Below are 17,805 nucleotides of genomic sequence, written 5' to 3'. Positions count from 1 at the left end.
GCTTCCTGTTTTATGGATCAAGCACTGGGACCTGGATGGGGGAAGGCACCCTCGAGTCACACAGGTCTCGGACTCCTGGGCAGCCCTGTTCCCTTGACCTCTGCGTCTTGAGAACCTCGTCATTGACTTCATACCTGTGGGCCAGGTGATGGGCTCTGGTTCGGGATGACCTGGGGTTTGAAGTGGACATCTGGGGCTGAACCTAGCAGAGGGACTGCCCCGCCTCCAATGGGCTTGTGAACCCTGGCCGGAAGAGATGTATTAATATCTGGAATGCTTATGATCGGGGCATGTCCTTCCTCCCCTGGGTGAGGCGTTCAGAGTTTCTCAGTCCCTGCCTGTGAGGGCTGGCTGTTCCCACACCTGCTGGGGAGGAGCAAGAATCTCTGAGTGTCTCCCTTCTTCTTTGGGGGCTTCAGGTTCCCTGCCTGTACAGACTGAGTGTGTTTGGGTCCCCTTCTGGCTGTAGCTTCCCAAAGTGATCAAGATTCTGTCATGTGAACACCCACTGGGGCTCTGATTTTCAGTTTAAGACAAACCAGAATGTGGTCCTCTCTGTGCATGTGTCCTGAGCCCCACCTTGGATTAATACAAAGGCACTGGGCAGACCCTGGAAGGCAGCCCTCCCTGTTCCTTGCCCTCCTTGAGAGTCTGCATTCTCAGGCCTCCCAGCCTGGGCTCCCAGCTCTGCGCTCTCCTTGGGATGTTGCCTTCTCCCTGGGCTACTGGTCCTCTCAGTGGCCACTTCTCCTTGGAAGAGTCTCATGTCAACTCCCTCCCCTGCCCAAGGTAGGTTTGAGGCCCCTCCCTGGCTCATCCAGGGGTGACATGACCACACCACTCTGTCCTAATGATCTGTTTACTTGTTTACTTGCTGGCTTTCTCATCAGATGAACAGCCACAAGAAGGCCAGAGCCCAGAATTACTTGCCTCAGAGCAAAGATGGTGGGGTGTCAGAGTTGGCTAAAGAACCAAAACAGGAAAGGGAAAACAGACAGAACCTGCCCTCGTGGATTTTGCAGTCTGTCTCCCCAGAGCGGTTCTTGATTACAGCTAAAAGGACCACTTGGGCACCTTCGAGAGATTCTTGGATCTCCAAAGAAAGGTTACATTTGATTTGCAAAGCTCAGGAAGATCTGTGATTTGAATCTCCCCCACCCCCAATTCTTTTCTTGGCCAGGAATCGAGAACCATCCTCCTTTGCATCTGGTCAATCCCTCCCTTGCAGGGCGGGGTGCCTTCTCATCCCCACCCTCCATCCCTGTGGTAATACTGTGGCCCTTCTCAACTTGAGCCTCCTCCCAACTACTCCCCCACAAGTTCCCATGTGGTTCGAGGTGCTTTCACGGTTACAGGAACCTGAGAGTGACCTCAGGCTCCGAGGGGCCCTGTCTCCCACTCCCCACCAGGCTTCATCAACGTCTCCGGAGCTGTCACAAACAAGGGGGTGTGGGCTGTCATGTGGCTTTGAGTAACCACACTCTCGCTTCCGTCTTTTACACACGGCCATTGGGGGTTGGCGCGATCCAAGGCCACGACAGGGGTGCCACAGCTGTGCTCGGCAGCACAGGCTGGGTCCTTGTCGCTAAAGCAGAGGAACCACTTCTCCTGGGCCCACGAGGTGGCTGTCCCATGGTCTGCTGAGCACGGTAAGTGCCAGCTTGCAAAACCACGGGGAGTGGCTGGGTGGTAGAGTCCCCAGGGGCCAGCAGGCCTGCCTGACAGACAAGGGCAGGGTGGGGGCCAGCCCCGGGCAGGGCCTGAGCTGCAGCCGCTGGAAAGGGCATCCCAGCACTCTGGGCACTCGGGATTGAGGTGTGCATAGAGTTCATAGCTTAATTCTGCTGTCTCTTCTGGGTCCTACCCCCCTCAGCTTTCATCTGTCCCTTCCCACGAGTTTTGCCAGCAACTACTGGCTTGGGGGTTACTGTGAATTTTTTTTTTTTAAGGAGAAATCAAGAATGTTTCCCTAAAAATCATCCTACCCCTTCATGGGTGGGAAACCAAGGCCCAGAGAAGAGATTTGCTCAGGCTGTGGATCCATTTAAAATAGCATTTTTCAGACCTGTGTTCTTCACGTTTTTATAGGACTGAGGAAGGGATGCGTGTGCACAGCAAATTATTAAAATATTAGAATTAAGAAACTACTGCTAGCAAAAGAGAAAGTCAGAATAATGATGAGAATATTCCTGTTTTGTGTCTGGAGTGCTTTAGGGGCATATAAGGGCATGGTGGGGGGCTGGTGGCTCAAGCAGTGAACCCCTATACACACACATACACAGAGACAAGGAAAGGATCAGGGCCGGTAGGCTCTGGTTGCCTGGAAATCTTTTTTTCTCGGAATGTGGCTCTCCTTGCCTCAGGCAGGCCACACCCTGCATGGTAGACGTCTTCCTCACTGGGCTTGGCCGGCAGACCCGGGAGACTGAAACTGAATGGGCTGGGCTGCAAGGTGAGCACGGCCTGGGAACCTCAGCCTTCAGAGGGGTGAGGGAGTCATCTGAGAACTCTGTGCCCCCTTTCAACAGATGAAGAAACCAAGGCTTAAAGGGGTGAAGCAGCTGCCCTTGGCGGCACGGCTGGGAGGTGGCTAGGCTTGCACTTGTGGTGGCCCCATGTGGGGCCCACAGAGATCCCAGGTTTTGGTCTCTCGATCTTTTGCTGAGCTGGAGCAGGCAGAGGGTGGGGGTGGACTCCGGCTAGAAGGAAATAGGATTGTTACCGGTTGCGCTGCTCACTGCAGGATAGGACAGTCCATCGAGAGACAAGGTGTTGGTACAAGGAAGAGCAACTTTATCCGGAAAGCCAGTTGGCTGAGAAGACGGCCCACTAGTGTCCGAAAGAACCATCTTACCTGAGTTAGGATCCAGGCTTCTTTCATACTAGAAGGGGAGCGGTAGGGTGGCTGGTTGATGCAAACTCCTTGGAGTTGGAATCCTTTGTTCTTGCAGCTATGCGCAGTGGTTCTGGTCACGGTGTTCCTATAAACCTCTATCAAGACAATTGTTATTTTTTGTTCGGCAACTTTTTAATCTCTATATGAATGGAAAACTGTTATACCTTTAAAGGTCAAGTCTGGGAGGCAGAGCCTTGAGAAACAGTATGTGTATTTCTGGCTATAGGTGACACTTTTTTTTTTTTATCTTTACAAAGTGCAGAGCCAGAAGGCCTAACCAGAGGCAACCGAATACGAAGGTTAGAGCTAAAGGAGTAGATCTAACGTGGAGTCAGGTCTGTTCTCCCCTGTTACAGTTCCCTAGTGTCCATGCCCATTCCACAGTGTTGGCAGCGGTGGGGGTGGGGAGGGTGGGGGAAGGGTGGGGGTTGGGGGAGGGGGAGGGTCAAGTTGAGAAAGGCCACAGTATTACCACAGGGATGGAGGGTGGGGATGAGAAGGCACCCGGCCCTGGAAGGGAGGGATGGACCCTGGCTACTTCCTGCTGAACAAGAGCAAGGAAGGGGTGATGGTGGAATGGAATGTATCACCTTGAAACTGGAAGTGTTCCCAAGTCCTAGGCCGAGCATAAGCCGTTTGCATCATGAGGACACTGCCCCGCCTTTTTACAGTTCTGCCACACTTAGACAAGCGGACTTCCCAGGTGGCTCAGCCTGCCAGTGCAGAACCTGAAGGAGATGTGGGTTTGATTTCTGGGTTGGGAAGATCCCTTGGAGGAGGAAATGGCAACCTACTCCAGTTCTCTCACCTGGAGAATCCCATGGACAGAGGAACCTGGCAGGTTACAGTCCATAGCATCACAAAGAGTTGGACACCACTGAGTGAGCGTGTATGCACACTTAGACAAGCGCTTGAACACACACACGTGTGTGTATATATGTATAATTCCACTTTACCTATATATAAACTCTAGCACTTGAGGGCACCGAGGCTGCTCTGCCATGTGCTATCTTTGTATATTTCCCCTGTTGGCCACACTTGGACAGAGCTTGATTAAAGCATTTCCTTTCCAGCAAGTACCAGTGAAATGAGAGAGTGAAGTCCTCATTACTTATATGGTAGGAGGCTGACTTGAAACAGCAACTTAAGATCTAATGGATTGCAAGGCCGAGTCTGTGGACCTATTGGCTACAGGCTCTCCTGGTCAGGAGAAAATACCAGGAATCCAGTATTTCAAAACGGCTTAATTTAAGCTTGCTTCTGGGAACCACTCTAATCCATTGCAGGGCAACTGGCAAGGTCTTATCCCTAGGTACATGAGTAGTTTCCAGTCAAGGTGATACTTGGCTTACATTTGTAGATAGAAGCAAGCGCTCTGTCACTGATGTTAGGCAATACAGATTGGGGGATAATTTGCCTTTCTTGGGATGCCATTGGCCCATACTTCTGGTCTTACCTTTCTGTAGACCTCAGGAAGATCATCTAAGTTTTGTCCATTTTTCTGGGTTTTCTAGGAGAGTCCTCTGTAGGTTTCAAAGCAGGTTTTGGTGAGACTCTTATCTAGCGGTCCTGTCGGAAAAAGTCACTTGCGCATTTAGTTTACAGAGGTGATCTTGGTCTAGGATGAGGATAAGGAATTCAGGCATGTACAAGAAACTATATTTTAATATCAGATTTCCTAGTTGGCCTTCCAGTGGTTGTGAAAATGATCATCTCTGTACTTCCCCTAACACCCCTGTGACCCAGATTCTCTGTGCTAACTGAGGGTTTCAGTTCAGTTCAGTTGCTCAGTCATGTCCAGCTCTTTGTGATTCCATGGACTGCAGCACGCCAGGCCTCCCTGTCCATCACCAGCTCCCAGAGTTTACTCAAACTCATGTCCATTGAGTCGGTGATGCCATTCCACCATCTCATCCTCTCTCGTCCCCTTCTCCTCCAGCCCTCAATCTTTCCCAGCATCAGGGTCTTTTCAACAACTAAACTGAGGGTTTACTATGGAGTTTGTTTCCCCCGTGTCTACAGAAAATCAAGCAGTTTGCTACTTATCGTCAGTTTTACCCAGGGCTCCTGTGGGGATATTTGAATTGAGTGTCGTAAATCCAGAGGAGCCTCAGGCCTCCTCATTCATCACCTGAACATTCTTCCCTCTCTACCGTCCGTCTGATCGGCCCCACTCCTATCCTTTCCTATCCGCTTCTGCTGTTGCTGCTGCTGCTAAGTCACTTCAGTCGTGTCCACTTCTAGCCCTCCTTTAAAACCTTTTTTTTATTGAAGTATAGTTGGTTTACAACATTGTGTTGTTTTCAAGTATATAATACAGTGATTCAGTTATGCATATATTTGTCTATATCCTTTTTCAGATTCTTTTCCGTGTATAGGTTATTACAAAATACTCAGTATAGCTCTCTGTACTACAGCAGGTTCTTGTTGTTGATTTTATATATAGCAGTATATATAAATGTTAATTGCATATTCTTATTCCTTCCTGACCCCCTTTCCCTTTAGTAACCATAGATTTGTTTTCTATATCTGTAGGTCTATTTCTGTTTTATAAAAAGGTTATTTTGTATCTTTTATTTTGAGATTCCACAAATAAATGATATATTTTTCTTTCTCTATATAGCTTACTTCACTTAGGATAATCTCTAGGTCCATGCATATTGTTACAACTGGCATTATTTTGTTCTTTTTTAATGGCTGAGTAGTATTCCATTGTGTATGTGTGTATGCAATACACATGTACACACCACGTCTTTTTTTAAGTAATTTATTTTTTATTGAAGGATAATTGCTTTACAGAATTTTGCTGTTTCTGTCAAACCTCAACCTGAATCAGCCATAGGTATACATATATCCCCTCCCTTTTGAAACTCACTCCCATCTCCCTCCCCATCCCACCCCTCTAGGTTGATACAGAGGCCCTGTTTGAGTTTCCTGAGCCAGACAGCAAATTCCTGTTGGCTATCAATTTTACATATGGTAATGTAAGTTTCCATGTTACTCTTTCCATACATCTCATCCTCTCCTCCCCTCTCCCCATGTTCCTAAGTCTGTTCTCTATGTCTGTTTCTCCATTGTTGCCCTGTAAATAAATTCTTCAGTACCATTTTTCTAGATTCTGTATATATGTCTTGCTGCTGCTGCTGCTGCTGCTACTGCCAAGTCGCTTCAGTCGTGTCCGACTCTGTGCGACCCCATAGACGGCAGCCCACCTGGCTCTCCCGTCCCTGGGATTCTCCAGGCAAGAATACTGGAGTGGGTTGCCATTTCCTTCTCCAATGCATGAAAGTGAAAAGTGAAAGTGAAGTCGTGCCCAACTCCTAGCGATCCCGTGGACTGCAGCCTACTGCAAGCTCCTCCATCCATGGGACCTTCCTGGCAAGAGTACTGGAGTGGGTTGCCATTGCCTTCTCCGGTTTATATGTCTTAGAATATGGTATTTATCTTTCTCTTTCTGACTCACTTCACTTTGTATAATAGGTTCTAGGTTCATCCACCTCATTAGAACTGACTCAAATGCATTCCTTTTTATGTGTGTATGTATGTATATACACGTGTGCACACCACATCTTTATCCATCCATTTGTCAGTGAACATTTAGCTTGCTTCCATGTCTTTAGCCCTCTTTTTCTTTAATTTCAGGCGTTCTCCTCCCCAGTGTCCTTTCTCTTTACAATAAGTCCATTGTTTCGTACGTAGTGCTGGCTTACCTTTCTTAGAGCCTCCCGTCTTCCAGGAATCCAACACAGCCGTTAGAAAAAGAGCATTTCACCATGGTCTTCTGTCTGTGTTGGTTCTCTACTGTTGAATACCTCAAAAGCAATGTCTACCAACTGAGGGTTCATTCTAAAGGCACCGTCTAATTTTTACAACTTTCTCCTGATATCTGGGGCATGTTGCCCCCTCAAGTTTGCCTTTTTCTTCGTTTCTAGTGATTTCGGGGCCCTCAGGATTTGCATCTTTATAGAGTCTGATAAATTCTTCCACCAGATTTAGAGAGGCCTTCATTTGATTTGTGCTAAATTCCTTGAACTTTTTCAAACTCTTGTTTTGGGACCCCTTTTTGAAGCCCTGCCAAGATGCACTTACGGTAGTGCTCTAATAAGGGCTTTGGGAATCCCTGGGGGCTCCGTGGTCAGGACTCAGCGTTTCACCTCTGTGGCTCCGGGTTTGATCTCTGGTCGGGAACTAAGGTCCGTCCGCATGCTGTGCGGCATGGCCAGAAACAAGCAAAAACGGACATTGCTCCCCGGCTAAGGCTCCCAGTCTGGTTCAGCTGTGGGTGCTGCCAAGCGGGCTTTGGGTGCACCATTCGGGTCCATCAGGTGGAGCTGGTATGCTTCTTCCCTGGCCTGATCGGTGACCTTTCTCCTTTCATCGCCTATGAAGACCACATTGAAAAGACTGTGTATGTCTGTTCAAGTAGGGTGGTTAATGGGTAGCAAAACAATTCTGTCCTTTGGAAAGAATCCTCCCTATAAAGAGGGTTGTCCAATTAAATAAAGCCAAGGTTGAGAAGGGTCTGTGCATCCATAGAAACCCAGCCAGCTGGCCTTTTTCATTTATGCCCTCTATGGGGTAATTGCCCTGCTCTGCGAGTGGCTCCCGGTCCAAACTGGGTGCCGTGTTGGGTCTTGGAAAGTGGCACCAGACCAGGTTCCAGTGCCCAGGAAGATAACTGATCCCTTTAAGGAGAGGGAACCAGTCCAACCACTTCCCAAGCCCCAGTGTTGGGAAGTGGGGCTGGAGCAAGAAGAATGGGGGGCAGTGGGAGTGGATATGTTGGCATAGTGGCTGCAGCGGCTGGGACAGCCAGCTCCGCCAGAGGAGCACTTCAGGTCGGGGGCAGTGTGGCTTCCGTCTCCTTCCTTTCCTTTTCTTCCTGTCACACAGGTTTCCCCTTGGGCTTCTTTTCAAGCCTTTGAAAAGCCTGTATAAGGCAACAACTGTAGGACGTTTCTCATCCTGATACAATTGTTTGCACAGAGGGGATTTTATCATTCTTCCCCACTTCTTCACAGAATGGCTCTAATTTCACGATTGTATTGTAATTTAGAGAGCCATTCAAAGGTCAGTGTTTCTCGGATCCTAATAGGTACAGTGGCCCCACACCATTATGGTACAATGTCCTCTTCCTCTTAGTCATAGGTTCATAGCTGTAATCCAGAGAAGGCAATGGCACCCCACTCCAGTACTCTTGCCTGGAAAATCCCATGGATGGAGGAGCCTGGTCGGCTGCAGTCCATGGGGTCACTAAGAGTCAGACACGACTGAGCGACTTCCCTTTCACTTTTCACTTTCATGCATTGGAGAAGGAAATGGCAAGCCACTCCAGTGCTCTTGCCTGGAGAATCGCAGGGATGGGGGAGCCTGGTGGGCTGCCGTCTGTGGGGTTGCACAGAGTTGGACACGACTGACGCAACTTAGCAGCAGCAGCAGCGTAGCTGTAATCAGACCACTCACTTACCCAAAATGCACCCCCAGAAGACTCTTTTTGGAGATATTTGAAACATCCCCCATCTTTTAAAGGCAGACAAGGTGGAGGCAGGCTTGTTCTTCTATTACAGGATGGCTGGTGTGTGTGTGTGTTCGTGTGTTGGTCCGTCTGTCTGTCTACAGATAGCCTCTGAAAATTGTCAGTTCTTAAGCCAAAACCAAGTGTAGGTCTCAGTGAATTCATTTGTGGAAGGACCTCACCTCCTCTGTTACCAGACCAGCAAATCTGGGTATGACAGTTGAGACTTGAGGGTTTTTTTTTTTCCATTTTTTTTGTCCACATTGGAGGGGCCTGTGGGATCTTAGTTCCCCAACCAGGATTGAACCCACGCTGCTTGCACTGGGTTGGAGTCTTCACCACTAAAACCACTGGGGAAGTTCCCAGAGCTGGGTGTTTTGGAGGATGAGAGGAAGGCAAAAACCAAACCTTAGATGTCACCATGGTTTGTGTCCCTGTAAAGGTCCACATAACATTCACCAGGTATGAAAAAAATGAAAATGTTAGTCACTCAGTCACGTCGGACTCTTTGTGACCCCATGGATTGTAGCCAGCCAAGCTCCTCTGTCCGTGGAATTCTCCAGGGGATCCTCCTGACCCAGGGATGGAACTGGGGTCTCCTGCGTTGCAGGCAGATTCTTTACTGTCTGAGCCACCAGGGAAGCCTGGCTGTCCCCTCCGGTATCCTCACCTGGAGAATCCCATGGACAGAGGAGCCTAGTGGACTGCAGTCCGTGGGGCCGCAGAGTTGGACACAGCTGGAGCAACTGAGCACACGTGCGTAATGTCTTGATAGCACTGGGGTAACTGATAAGAAAAGGTTGGGAAGCGCAGGATGGCACATGTGAGGCCAAAAGCCTGCAGAATGCACGTCCTGTGCAGCTGCGAGCCTGTTCCCAGGTCTCACTTCGGTGTCCACTCCTGCAGCACGCCTTTGATGAGCCCCCAGGATGCCAGGCCTGTGGGGACTGGGCATCCACTGGAGACTTGCAGTCTGAAGGAGGTGGCCGGCCATGCTGCCTGCGCTCCAAGGGACCAATACCACAGCACCTACCAAGCACCTGTCTGTCTGCTAAGCCCTGGGCATGTAGCATGAGTCATAAGAGTCTCTGGTTCCTATTTAGCATTTATGGACTGATGGGAATGAATGTTTTGAAAGTAAATAAGCATTTTTTAAAAAAAGGTTTAAACACCCAGACTAATCATTCCTGGGCAATCTGGGAGGGCTTCTTAGAGGAAGCAGCATTTATTCTGGCTCCAGAGAATGTCCAGGCCTGGTTCACAGGTGGTACGGAGCTGTGACTATGAGGTGGGCTCTGGAGCAAGAGCACCCAGGTTCAAATTCCTGCTCCTTCTCTTACTGGCCATGTGGTTCTAAGCACCAGGTGAGCCTCAGTTTCCCCACATTTCACATGGGGTTAATATGAGGAGGCTGTGGGGCCTGAGTGAGCTAATAATTCATGCATAGCTCTTAGAACAGTGCTCCGGGCGTTGTCTACACTAGGTACATGTGATTCACAAACCACAGGAGACTGACGCTGTGTAGGGTACCCAGGCTTCAGGGGCTTCTGGCCCTGGCTCTTTCTGACTGACAAGGTCAGAAGTGTGTCACAGCTATCCCAGGCTTGCAGATTTTTCAGGGATATGACCTTCCGTGCAGAATGATGATGATAGCAGCTGGCCTTTAGTGAGTGCCTACCAGGTACTAAATGTTCAGCCTGGACCAGCTCACTTCAACCCGTAATAACCCCACAAAGCATAGGCGCTACTGGAATCTTGTATTCCAGATAAGGAACTCACGGCTCAGAGAGGTGGGTTCAGTTGCCCAAGGTCACACAGCTTGTATGTGACAGAGGTGGGACTGGATCTGGTTTGATATTGGATTTGATCCTGAGCAGGGCCAGGGCCTGCCTGTTACCAAAACTGGGGTCCGCTGTCTCGTGTGCAGTCAAGCCAGTCTACTGACACCATATTGTTGGGGAGGAAAAGGCAGTGTTTACTGCAGGGTAACAGACAAGGAGTCTAGGACAGCTAGGGCTCAAAAAGCCGGAACTCCCCTACGAGCCTTTGCAAAGCACGTTTATTTTTTTAAAGATCTTTTTTGGTGTGCACCATGTTCAAAGTTTTTATTGAATTAGTTACAATGCATGCTTCTGTTTCTATTTTTTAGTTTTTTGGGCTGCAAGGCATGTGGGATCTTAGCTCTCCAAGGATCGAACCCATAGCCTCTGCTTTGAAAGGAGAAGTCTTAACCACTGGACCACCAGGGAAGTCCTGCAAAGCATTTTTCAAGGCCAGATGAGGGAAGGAGGAGAGTTGCACAGTTCTGATTGGTTGATGGTTAGGTAACAGGGCAGCATCACAGAGGTTAACAACATCAAGCCTCAGGTGCCAGGTCTGGGGGCTACGTGTACATCCGCCTGGTGGGAGAAGGGCTAGCATCTGTAAAACAACTCAGGAAATGTGCATCAGGTACTGTTATCTAGGTACTTCAGGGAAGAGCTAAAGCAGAGAATATCCGGGGGGGAGGAGGGGTGCGGTGTATGTCCTAAGAAGGCCCCACAGTGTCCTCCTTGATCACATGTCCAGTCCAGCAGGACTCAGACCTGAGCTGGGATATCGGGGTGTGGGGAGGGGGGTACTCCTGGGGTACTCCTCCATTGGATCCCCTCTCTTGAGGCTGCTCAACCCACACCCTGAAATGTTCCATCCTTCAGATCCTCAGATTTCAAGCTTTTGAATGCTGGTATTCAGGATTCCAGCTGGGAGGTCCCAAACTTCTTGAGTCCCATGAGCGTCTTTCCTGAGTGGTCCAGGGCAGCTGTGCAGAGCTTGAGGATGGGGTGGGGGTGGCCCCCGGCAGCTCGCTAGTCTGCACTGCCTGAGTGCGGCTCAGGCAGAAGTACCCCAGTTTAGGGTGGAAGGAAATGGGCAGTGTCTGACCGCCTCCGTCGGGCAAGCGACAAGACAAATAGGATGTGGCATCTCCCTGCCCCTCTCTCTGTGCCCCACCCACCCCTCTCCGGTGGTAAGTGACTATTTTCCTGCCATCAGAGGAGAGAAGAGGCAAAAGGTGGGGGCTGAAGGAAATGGCTTCACTGCCCTCAGCCTCCCCTTATCTGTGTAACAGGAACCAGAGCGGCCAGCGCTGGGGGGATAGACGAACGGGCCCCCAGATGATGAGGTAGTGAGACGATCCGTCCACAGTGGGGGTTTATACCACGTTGCTTCGTTAGGGTACACGTGTCCAGGCAGGGATGAAAGTCATTATTCTACCTGCCACAGATGGTGCTTGCACTCTGCTCCTCTCCTTGTTACCCACGAGGCTCTTTGGAGTCACAGAGCCCTGGGAACTGTGTGGGTTTCAGTCATATGGGTGAGGCCTGCCCAGCTGCAGCCTGGCTCCAGGCTGCTGTGTCCCCGGTAACCTTTCCCTTGAAGCCAACAGTATGGTAGGTCCCAGGGTCCTGGATTGCCTGAGACTGATGGGGACAAGGGATGGTCAGTGCTAACACTGGGAACATTTGGGATGAGCTGGTTGGCTTAGGCCCAGGCAGGGAGATACTGGCTTTTCCCAGTGCTCCCTGTTGCATCCCGAACAGGCAGGGAAGTCTCTGCTCTCACACAGATCTTGGCAGCTTCCATAACGTCGGGAGGTAGGGAGGTCGCCACCTCCGTACCCTTCCTGAGTCAAAAGGCCCTCCCCCACCACTTCTCTGCTCCTCTGTCCGTAGCCCCCTGCTGGATGCCAGCATCAGGGGACCTTCCTGCAGCATCTCGTTCGGTTCTCATCTTTGAGACAATACTACCCATCTTACAGATGAGGAAACTGAGGCTCAGACTTGGTAAAACGATCTGCTTAGGTTATACAGCAGCTCAGTGGTCTCTCTTCCACCCCAGGCTGCCTCTGTGTGAAGGGATGGGTGCAGGGGGAGAGCCCACCTTGGGAACCACAACCTGGCCCCTTCCACGGCACCCTCCCAACCTCCCTGACTCACCCAGGTCCCTCCCTGACCCAGGAGCCAGTGGGTTGGGTCTTCTGCTTTTGCTTCTCCCTTTTTGCTTCCAGGAAGTAGCTGAGAGCTCTGCCTTCCAGGAACCAAGCACTGCCCAAGTGGGGATAGTAGGGGTAGTGCCCAAGCTCATAGTTACAAAATATGTCCTAAACATGGCTTCTTCTTAAAGTCCCCTGCCATCAGGAAAGTGGGGCCAAGGTTAGGCCATATACTCTTTCCCAAGGTGCAAAGAATGTCTGCCTCCCAAAGGCAAATGCAGAGGCAAAGACTGTGTGTGCGTGCACGTGTATGACACACTTATTAAGCATGAGCTGAAAGCTGGCATTTTTGAATTCATTATCTCATTGCATTCTCCCCAAAACCCAATGAGATGGGTGGTGTTTGTTGTTCCCATTTTACAGATGATGAAACTGAGGCTCAGAAAGGCAAAGATCTGAGTCAAGGTGATTTCACTTGTAAGGGACAGAGCTGAGACTTGAACATCCTTTGGTTGGACCTCAAAATCTGTGCCCTCAACCTTGTGCCCTGCACAGTACCCAGTACAGAGAGCACCAACCTTTCTGGGCGTTATGACCTTCAAGGTCCTCCTGATTCCTTCTTTGCCCTCCCTCTCCTAACTGGGTCCCCAGTGGCAGGCACAAACCCGCCAAGCTAAGCTGTGTTCCAAGCCTTTGCTCCTTCTGCCCTCTCAGCTAGGTCTCTCCACAAAGCCTTCCTGAGTTCTCGCTAGCTTCGAATCTTGTCTCCGCGACTTGGCAGCCGTTTGGGCAAGTCGCTCTACTTCTCTGAGCTTCATCCCTCCTCAGTAAAATGAGGATATCTGTGACAGCCAGATGTGTCTGGTGCAAATATCATTGTTTAGTTTAAGAAATTATTTTAAAGTAAGATCAGACTGATATTTTAGAAACCATCGTAATTTTAACTAACATGGGAGAGGTTGAATTGAGTCTAGAAGCAGAGGGTCTATGAGTGAGTTACAGACATTCAACAAATGATGAACAACTGCTCTCTGCTCTGAATTACATGAAGTACAAGGAAAGTACAATGAGAAAATGCTTTGAAAAAATAGATATATGTATCGACAGATGTATACTGGAATCACCTTGTTGTACACCTGAAACTAACCCGACATTGTAAAATCAATTACACTCCAACTGAAAAAAAAAAAACAAGGAAAAGTTTTGGAAATTATCCAGGCTCTGCTCCACTCTAGAATGAGCTGGTCAGCTTAGCCCCAGGAAGGGAGATATTGGCTTTTCCCAGTGCTCCCTGTTGCATCCCGAGCAGGCAGGGAGGTCTCTGCTCTCACACAGGTCTTTGCAGCTTCCCTGACATGGGGAGGTAGGGAGGTCGCCACCTCCGTATCCTCCTGAGTCAGAGGCACCCCTCATCTCCTCTGCTCCTCTGTCCGTAGCCCCCTGCTGGATGCCAGCATCAGGGGACCTTCCTGCAGCATTTCATTCAGTTCTCATCTTTGAGACAATACTGCCCATCTTACAGATAAGGAAACTGAGGCTCAGACTTGGTAAAGCAATCTGCTCAGTTTACACAGCAGCTCAGTGTTCCCTCCTCTGCCCTGGGCTGCCTCTGTGTGATGGGGTGGGTTGGGGGGAAAGTCCATCTTGGGGACCATAACCTGGCCCCTTCCATAGTACCTTGGATTGCATATTGCTGAAGGGTACTATGTCAGGGAATCGAGGAATCTCACCCCAAAACACAGGTGTTGGTCACCACAGGATTCTCAGCTGCAAGATTTTGAATCCCACAAATACCAGCCACTGCCAGGGGCAGAATAAGGGGAGAGAGAGAAACCCAGGAGGCATGAGTGTTCATAAGGCCAGGAAGAAAGACCAATCAGATGGCCAAAGAGAGAGGCACTGCCCTTTCTGGCTCCCTGGTTCGGAAGGAGGCTGAGGGGTGACACGAAGACAGACAGTCACTTTTGCTACCCACAGGCAAACGAGATGACTGTCAGCTCCCTGAGGACAGGCTGTTCACAACAGATTTGAGTTTTTCTCCTGGCCCCAGATAGAGCAGTTGATGGCTCTGAGCCCTTGAGGACTTACAGGATAGATTTACCGAAAGAACCAAAGTAGCTGCTATTTACAGAAGCTGGAGATGGGAGCAAAACGCTAAGAGCTTTCTAGGTATCACCTCATTTTATCCTCACAGTAGTCTACAGGTAGGTGCTGTCATCCCCATCATGTAAGCGAGGACCTACCCAAAGGGAACTGGATCAAGCCAACACATTGAGAAAGGATGGGAAGACTGAGAGTCTGAGGGACGGGCCAGGGTTGTGTGGGATGGGAGCCAAGATAAGGGGAACAGAGGGGTGCAGAGAGAGGAGTCAGCATCACACTCCAAGAGGCCTCAGAGGGCCAAGCGAGCATCTTTATCCTGTAGTCCCGCGGTCACCAAACTCTTGCCCCATCGATGGACAAGATAGGTACATTGCTATATTTACAAATTGTATACAGGTACCGCTGTGCTCATGAGACACTGTAAACGTGTACAGAAATAGAAGTTAAGTGACGTAGAAGTTCCTGTAAGTAGAAGAGCTAACGTTATCTTTCCACGCCTCAGTAGACTGTCTTGTCCACACTGCACGGGGTCTTCGCTGCCGCACGTGGACTTTCTCTCGTTTTGACGAATGGGATGAGCGGGCTGCTCTCCAGTCGCGATGTGCAGGCTTCCCGTTGCGGTGGCTTCTTCCGTCACAGAGCACAGGCTCTCCGGCTCGCAGGCTTCCGCAGACGTGGAGTGTGGGCTCCGTAGCGGTCGCTCAGGGGCTCTGGAGCACAGGTTCAGTAGACGTGGTGCGCAGGCTTAGTTGCCCAGTGGCGACATGGAATCTTCCCAGACCAGGGATTGAACCTGTGTCTCCTACACTGGCGGGTGAATTCTTAATCCCTGGACCACCAGGGAGGTCTGAGGCAAATATTAATACATTTGTGTGCACTGGGCCAAGGGAGTTGAAGAGCGCCCCCAGATGGATTCACTGATGCTGGTAAGTAGTAATAGCTGCTATTTGTGGAGGGGCATCTGTGCACCAGGCGTGTGCTGGGGGGTGAGGATGCCCCAGACCAGATATGTTACCAGCTGTGGCTGTTCAGGGTCACGGTCAAGGGCGCTTGGTGGGCCCAGGGGTGTAGCTCTCCTGACGTCCCGTTGTCCATGTCCCCCTCCAGGTGCCATGCTTCTGCAACTTCTGCTGCTTCTGGCCCTGCTGGGCCCTTGCAGCAGCCTCCAGCTGGCGGAGACCAGCAAGAATGAAACCGTGAAGGCTCCAGGCCCCCTATACCCAGGTGATGATGGGGGACACCCAGAAGACGATGAATCAGACTATGACTATGTAGTACAAACAGACCCTCCGGAGACGCTTGACGATAGCACCGAGGTCCCCAACTTTCTGCCTATGGTGGCAACGCTGGGGCAGAGAGAGTCTGCAGGGCCTACGCCACCTGAGTCATTCATTCTAGAGATGTCCACAAGGGACTCTGCTGTCCTGAATGCCACAGGGGCAACCACTGAGAAACTGAGCCCAGAACTGGTCACACTGGTCTCTCTGACCAGAGAACTGGTCACTGAAATCCCTCCCAAAATGAAGGATCCGTCCACAGAGCTGGCTGCAGCCACAGAAGCCTTGTCCACAGAACCCGCGCCCACAGAGGCCCCGTCCACGGAACCCAGGCTTACAGAGGCCCCGTCCACGGAACCCAGGCTTACAGAGGCCCCGTCCACGGAACCCAGGCTTACAGAGGCCCTGTCCACAGAACCCGTGCCCACAGAGGCCCTGTCCACAGAACCCGCCCACAGAGGCCCTGTCCACAGAACCCGCGCCCACAGAGGCCCCGTCCACGGAACCCAGGCTTACAGAGGCCCCGTCCACAGAACCCACACCCACAGAGGCCCTGTCCACGGAACCCAGGCTTACAGAGGCCCTGTCCACAGAACCCGTGCCCACAGAGTCCCTGTCCACAGAACCCAAAATCATAGAGACTCTGCCCACAGAACCAGCCACCACAGAAGCCCCTTTCAGGGAGCCCACTACCATACCAGCCCTGCCCACAGATCCAACCACTGTGGAGGCCCTGCCCACGAGACCTGCTACCACCAGGGGCCTAACCACAGCCCTTCCCGTGGCCTCTGATACTCCCAAGGGCACCACTGTGGCAGCTGGCGACTGGTCTGATGACTTCACTGGGAGCTCTGTGGCCCCGATCCCCCCAGAGGGCCTGCCGGACCCGGGCCCTGTGAAGCAGTGTCTGCTGGCCATCCTCATCCTGGCCCTGGTGGCCACCGTATTCCTCGTGTGCACCGTGGTGCTGGCCATCCGCCTCTCCCGCAAGAACCACCTGTACCCCGTGCGCGATTACTCCCCCAGCGAGATGGTCTGCATCTCGTCTCTGCTGCCCGAGGGGGGCGAGGGGCCCGCTCCCACGCCCAACGGGGACCTGCCCAAGGCCAAGGACCAGGGCCGGAAGGCAGGGCCGGGGGAGGACCGTGAAGGGGATGACCTCACCCTGCGCAGCTTCCTCCCTTAGCTGCTGAGCTGCTGAGCCGGGGCCCATGCCGAGGCTCTAAGCTGCGGGTCGGACTGCCTTGGATTCCCCGGGAGACGGGAATCTTCAGGGCGGGGACCCGGGCCGCCACACGCAGGACTGAGAGCAGCCAGGCTCCAGGCACCAAAGCAGGCCTGGCAAACAGAACCTCCAGTAGAGGCTGCAGACGACCCCCCAGCTCCCTGCCCAGCCCCCGTGTGTCCTGGGCTCCCTGTAATGCCTCTGTTCCCCGGCGGCTGGAGTCTCATGCTCATGCACCCAGGGGGGCTCAGAGTTTGTCCCTGCCGCCATGCCCACGACCCTTTCCTTCTACGGCCACAGCACAGGAAGGTGGCACTCGGCACTGGATTCCTTAGTTCACTTCCTGTCGTCCCCCCTCATTTGGGGAATCTCTTGGGGAACCCACAGTGAGTTGTGGGGGCTGGGCAGGTTCCTTAGGGGACCTACAAGCTGTTGTCTAGTGACAGCCTAACCCCATCCTGGCCTCCCTCGCCTCCCCCCGGGGTCTTGAGGTGCTCACAGAGGTCTCCGGGGCCCAGCTCAGGGCCCACGATGGCACAGACGCTCAGTAAATGTTTGGTGGTGAACAAGTGATGGCTGAGTGAATGCTTCACGCTGCCTCCTTCAGGTGGGGAGTGGGTCCTTTTGCTGTTCCCCCAGCCCCAGGGCCCTTAGGAAGCCCCCTGCACAGGCTATTAAGGTTACTTCAGGGGGCACCTTGGTGTATCCTTGGGCGCTGGGCAAGGGGTTCAGGCTGCTGGCCCCAGGAACCACTTTGCCCAGTGCTACCCATGACACAGTTCAAGCCTGCAGAATTTGGTCCCCCCGCACCCCAAA

General features: G+C 51.6%; 1 protein-coding gene across 2 annotated transcripts; it reads left to right on the top strand.

Moving 5' to 3' along the window:
- On the top strand, positions 1,500–17,558 carry SELPLG (selectin P ligand). Of its 2 annotated transcripts, XM_018061085.1 has the most exons (4): positions 1,500–1,649; positions 3,154–3,231; positions 15,595–16,196; positions 16,375–17,558. In XM_018061085.1, exons 3-4 carry the CDS (start codon positions 15,600–15,602, stop codon positions 16,948–16,950), a joined length of 1,173 nt encoding a protein of 390 aa, XP_017916574.1. In that variant the 5' UTR covers positions 1,500–1,649; positions 3,154–3,231; positions 15,595–15,599; the 3' UTR covers positions 16,951–17,558. The 2 variants fall into 2 exon arrangements, with proteins under 2 accessions (XP_017916574.1, XP_017916573.1); XM_018061084.1 differs by lacking the exon at positions 3,154–3,231.

This window comes from Capra hircus, chromosome 17 (genome assembly GCF_001704415.2).
Source record: "Capra hircus breed San Clemente chromosome 17, ASM170441v1, whole genome shotgun sequence".
NCBI classification, from domain to species: Eukaryota; Metazoa; Chordata; class Mammalia; order Artiodactyla; family Bovidae; genus Capra; species Capra hircus.
The sequence above is the reverse complement of the archived record's forward strand: the minus strand, read 5'-3'. Positions and strand labels throughout refer to the sequence as shown.